Source organism: Sturnira hondurensis, unplaced genomic scaffold (genome assembly GCF_014824575.4).
Source record: "Sturnira hondurensis isolate 20B ecotype Veracruz unplaced genomic scaffold, ASM1482457v3 Scaffold0015632, whole genome shotgun sequence".
In the NCBI taxonomy this organism is placed as follows: Eukaryota; Metazoa; Chordata; class Mammalia; order Chiroptera; family Phyllostomidae; genus Sturnira; species Sturnira hondurensis.
The window spans coordinates 56,920-62,908 of NW_028088263.1; the positions used below are offsets into that span (position 1 = coordinate 56,920).

Here is a 5,989-nt window from a genome sequence, read left to right on the forward strand (position 1 = left end):
CTCTGCATCTGATAGGTAAGCTATCTTTTGTCACGTAGTTGTATTTTTTCTGGAGCTTTGATGTGTTCTTTAGTTTGGGCCATTTTTTTTCTTGGCATGCCTGTTCTGTAGTAAGGGGCAGAACCTTAGGTATTCTCCAGGGCAGGGCAACCCAAGTCACTACTGCATTGTGGCACTGTACGTGGGGGAGGGGTCCGAGAGAAAACAATGCTGCTTGCTCAGCTGTTGGCTGGCTTTCAATCACTTCCCTCACTACCCACAAGCAAATTGGACCCTTCTGGTGCTGATTTCTGGGTGGGTGAGTTTGTGTATGTTCTAGGACCCTATGGGCATCTCCGACAAATTCACCTGTGAGGCTGAGAGTTTCTCCCACCACTGCAACCCCACAGGTGTTTTCTGTCAGAGGTTTTTAGGCTTTATTTCCCCATAATGAAACCCTGGGTTGCATGGTCCGTCTCACTCTTCAGTTGTTCTTCCTGGTTTATCTGAACCCCAATGTGGGGCCACCCAGTCCACCAGCCACTGCTTTGCTTTGGCTCCTCACTGCCTAGCTGCCCATCTCTGCCTCTCCTATCAGTCTGGATGAATGTTTCTTCTCTAATTCCTTGGTTGTCAGATTTCCATACAGTTTGACTTTCTGTCATTTCTGGTCATTTTATGTATTTAAATTTTTGTTGTCCTTCTTTTGGCTGTTCAAGGAGGCACAGTGCATCTTGCCTCCATCTTGGCCTGGGCTAAATACTAATCTAACTAGTTATCTAATTGTTTTCCATGAACACATTAGTGACAAAGTTGTATCAATTGCTAAGAGTATCATTTGATAGAATACATTAGAATATAAAATTTGACTTCTTCAAATGCTCTTCAATTACTGCATAACTATAAGAATATTGTTTTCCAGTGATGTGAGCCAAAAATAATCTCAAATTAGGAATAAGGATGTGCTGATGTACTTAATATTATGTGCTTTCATATCATCAACATTTTTTTGCTGTTGTTCAAGTACAGCTCTCTCCATTTTCCCACCACAATTTCCCCCCACCCCAGCCACCCCCACCACCCACCCTCAATCCTGTTCCTTTGGCTTTGTCCACACTTTCTTCATACATGTTCTTTGAAAAACCCTTCCCCTTCTTTCCTCTTTTGTCCCTCTCTCCCCTTCCCTCTGATTACTGTCAGTTTGTTCTTTATTTCAATGTCTAATGGAACTGCCTTTGGATCTGGCAATTCCACTGCTGGGATTATACCCTAAGAATCCCGAAACACCAATTCAAAAGAACGTATGCACCCCAATGTTCATAGCAGCACAATTTATAATAGCCAAATGCTGAAAGCAACCTAAGTGCCCATCAGTAAACCAGTGGATCAAAAAACTATAGTACATTTACACAATGGAATACTACACAGCAGAAAGAAAGAAAGAAGGAGCTCCTACCCTTTATGACAGCATGGATAGAACTGGAGAGCATCATATTACCAATTATTATTCATTAACTAGAAATGGAAAAACATTGATGCTAACTGTGGCTTAATTTTTAAAATTATGTTTATATAATGTAACTTCTGGGACTTGTCTTGTTTTTTTTCCACCCTAACAGATAACGCACTTATGTTTCAATGAAGATTTCTAAAGGCTTAAGGAGATGTAAATTTTGAGCAAGTCAGAAGAATACGATTTATTTTATGTCTAAAATTCTGGGACTTCTCTGAGTTGAGTAAATGGATCTTAAAAATGAATCTGTAGTGACTGAGTTTATTTTACTTGGATTTTCTGGACAATGGGAACTTTGTATATTCTTCTTTTTGGCATTCTCCTTGGTCTATAGCGCTGTGGTGTTGGGAAACATTCTCATTATGGTTACAGTAACATTTAGCTCTGCCCTTCATTCTCCCATGTACTTTCTACTTGGAAACCTCTCTTTTTTGGACATGTGTTTGTCCACTGTCACCACCCCCAAGATGATCACAAACTTGCTTACTGAACACAAGACCATCTCCATGTGGGGCTGCATGGCCCAGATGTTTTTTATGCACTTTTTGGGGGGTGCTGAGATGACTCTTTTGATAGCCATGGCCTTTGACAGATATGTAGCCATATGTAAACCCCTGCACTACAGGGCAATCATGAACCACAGGTTGCTCTGTGGGGTTGTGATACTTTCATGGATAATTGGTTTTGTACACACCATGAGCCAGATGTTATTAATGGTGAACTTGCCTTTCTGTGGTCCCAATGTTGTAGACAATATATTTTGTGACCTTCCACTTGTGATTAAGCTTGCTTGTNTCACCACCCCCAAGATGATCACAGGATTGCTCACTGAACACAAGACCATCTCCATGTGGGGTTGCATGGCCCAGATGTTTTTTATGCACTTTTTTGGGGGTGCTGAGATGACTCTTTTGATAGCCATGGCCTTTGACAGATATGTAGCCATATGTAAACCCCTGCACTACAGGGCAATCATGAACCACAGGTTGCTCTGTGGGGTTGTGATACTTTCATGGATAATTGGTTTTGTACACACCATGAGCCAGATGTTATTAATGGTGAACTTGCCTTTCTGTGGTCCCAATGTTGTAGACAATATATTTTGTGACCTTCCACTTGTGATTAAGCTTGCTTGTATTGAACCATATAACCTGGAATTATTTGTCATTGCTAACAGTGGGTTGCTCTCACTGATCTGTTTCATCCTTCTGCTTGTCTCCTACATGGTCATCCTGGTCACTGTGTGGCAAAGATCATCTGGAGGGCTTTCTAAGGCTCTGTCCACATTGTCTGCGCACATCATTGTAGTCACTCTGTTCTTTGGACCTTGTATCTTTATCTATGCCTGGCCATTCAATAGTTTTGCAGGCAATAACGTCCTTTCTGTATTTTACACTGTTATTACACCCTTACTAAATCCTATTATTTACACCCTGAGAAATCAGAAAATGCAAGGGGCCATGAGAAAATTATGGTTCCTACTTATTAGCTCCACACAGAACTTCTAGATCAAAACAGTATATAATTAATACAGCTTTCAGATATTATGCTAACATAACTTGAATAAATTATATACAATACATGGTTTCACTCTTGTGGTGTCAAAATGTTAACCAATGAAGAAAAATTAATAATAGAATATTTTCAATTTACACAAAGCAGTTATAACACATTATGATACTTAACAGCCTGCAGCAAAATGGCACAAAATCACTGACTACTTTTACATAGACATTCAGGTATATTTACTAGTAATGAAATAAATGTTAAAAATGTGGTAAATATTATTATAGATGATCTTAATAGATACAGATTTTTACTGACATTCATAAACTTACACAATTAAATGAGGTACCATTGCAAATAATGATTGAAATAATGTCACCAATAATGGAAAAAATATGATTCTAATCTCTTGAACCAATGAGAAAAAAACATGAGTAAATCATTAAATTTGAAAGTGTATTGAATATAAGCTGCCTGAGTGAATATGTGATACTAGAAGGGGGAAAACTAATGGAAAGACAATTTCAGTATAACTACAAAGAGCACCTTTGGAACCAAATGCTTCCAGAAATATTATAATTATTCACAGTTGACCTTCAAACCTCCATAAATAAAAGTAGAAGCACACTTCTTGATTTTACACAATATATCATGTAACTGCCCAAGTGCTTTATGTAAGGCTACAGTTAAATTTGCCTCTTGCAGATTTGTGGTCCTTATTACAACTGCAAGCTAAATCTGATTTGCTTGGGAGTGTTGATGAGGGGGCAGTGCATGCTTAACTGGGAATCCCATACTCATTGTTGGTTAATTTTAAATATTCTCTCCAAATTTAAGATAAAACATTTCTTGTGTGCTCTAGTCAATAGCTTTGTAATTGATCCTATACCACCACATACATTTCTTCCTCTCTTCGATGCTTCCTCTACAAGCATCTGGAGGGATGTCATTAAAATACCATTCTCAATGTTTCTTTCTTCACTAAAACTATTTCGTGCATTAAGACTTAGGTCCACATCCTTAATTGGACTTAAAAACCCTACATAATATGGCCTAGCCTTGGACTTTTGCTTCAAAATATTCTTTTTCACAATGTTAGAGTCACATTGACCTTCTTTCAAGTTCTTAAAGCATCAGTATCTTCTTCACTTAGGAGTTTTTCCAGGCTGTTCTCTTCACTAGGAATGATCTAGCACCTCTTTGTTGAGCTAACTCCCTATTAGAACACAGGGCCCACTTTAGGATATATTTCCTATATGTCCTTAGACAGTTTAGATTTATTTATTTCACTTATTTATAGCATGATGTAATTTCTATTTTTGCATAAATTATGGTAGTAATTACTTGTGTAATTATGGGTTAAATTCATTTTTGCTTTTAGGTTATAAGTTTCATATATCTTCAATGTCTAGCACACATATTGGCACACAGTAGTTTATACATACTTATTGAATGGACTTAAAACATGAAATAACTATATTCTAGCACAATATTACTCAATTAGACCTACAACTAAGAAATACATGCACCTCTATTGTGAGATATATGTTAAAAAGATAAAAGATTAGAGCACACAAGAACATACATTGCTTACATATTTCAGTAATTGAATTTCAGAAATTACATCCTTTTAATTAAATCAAGAGAATTGAATACATGTAAAATTTAAGGCAAATGGAGAAGAAATAAAGGAAGTTTACTTATGTTTACTACGGCATTATTTACAATAGCCAAGATTTGGAAGCAGCCCAAGTGTCCATCAGTAGATGACTAGATAAAAAAAAAGCTATGGCAGATTTAAACAATGGAATTCCTCTTGGTTGTAAAAAGGAAAGAAATCTTACATTTTGTGAAGGCAGGGATGGAACTGGAGAGCATTATGCTAAGTGAAATAAGCTAGTCAAAGAAGACACTTTTTAATGTTTTTAAAAAACAAAGCAAGTTCAGAATGTTTGCTAGAAAAATTATATAAATAGTAAACAAAAAATTTCAGTTTTACATTATAGCACATCCTATATTAAAGGAATCATAACCATAAATAAAGTAATATATATATATATATATATATATATATATATATATATATACAGTGGTGGATGAAATTATACTTCAGTTGATAAAAGATTAGGTAAGATTTTTTGTGTCTGTCATAGAGCACACCAAAGATCCTGAACCTCTCCTGTTACAAAACATCTTAAATTGCTAGACTCATTTACAATAACTGCTTAAGTAAATTAAAGATGCTAAAAGGAAGGAAAAAAATCATACTTGGTCCCAGCTTAAACTTTATTCCAGGAAGGTAAAACACTACTGACCTATTGTTGCCCACTCTGAGAACATCTACAGAATACTGCTGCCTAGAGGTCCTTTGAATTTGGGAGAGCACTGGAGACTGGGATTTGAACTTAGTCAAGGATGGAGATTGATGGGAGGCCATTTAGAGGGATCAAATTTTTTGGAAAAATAAAGTTATAATAAAGCCTGCTTGGCAGAAAAAGGAAAAAATGTCTATCTCAAATTTGATTCTTGGTGGAGAAGAAAATGAATGCTTCCCCCAAAAAGAGATGGTTTGTTATTACATTTTTTGTATGTTCCATCACATATGGGTGAGAATTCTCCTTTAACTTGGTACTGAAGGGTGTGGGCTCAGGTTCTGGTAGACTAAACACAAATATTCACTGAAAAAAATACTCCTTGAGAACAGATTATACTGAGCTCTCTCCATATGTTGTTAAAAATAACAACTTAAAATAGAAATTACAGGATGAAGAAGCAGTAGCCACAACATGAATGAGAGTCAGGAGAAAGCAAAAGAAAACAATGCACAGAATGGAAGAAAATATTTCTAAATTACACATCTGAGATGGGACTTGTATCTAGGATACACAAAGCACTCTTTCAATTATAGGATAAAAAGGCAAATAACACAACTAAAAATGGGCAAAGGATCTAAATAGATGTCTCCAAACAGATGTATAAATGATCAATAAG

General features: G+C 36.4%; 1 protein-coding gene across 1 annotated transcript; it reads left to right on the forward strand.

Annotated features, from left to right (window-relative positions):
* Positions 1-1,716: 1,716 nt before the first annotated feature.
* On the forward strand, positions 1,717-3,000 carry LOC119000391 (olfactory receptor 4L1-like). Its single transcript, XM_037065317.1, has 2 exons — positions 1,717-2,135; positions 2,478-3,000. Exons 1-2 carry the CDS (start codon positions 1,720-1,722, stop codon positions 2,998-3,000), a joined length of 939 nt encoding a protein of 312 aa, XP_036921212.1. The 5' UTR covers positions 1,717-1,719.
* Positions 3,001-5,989: the final 2,989 nt, after the last annotated feature.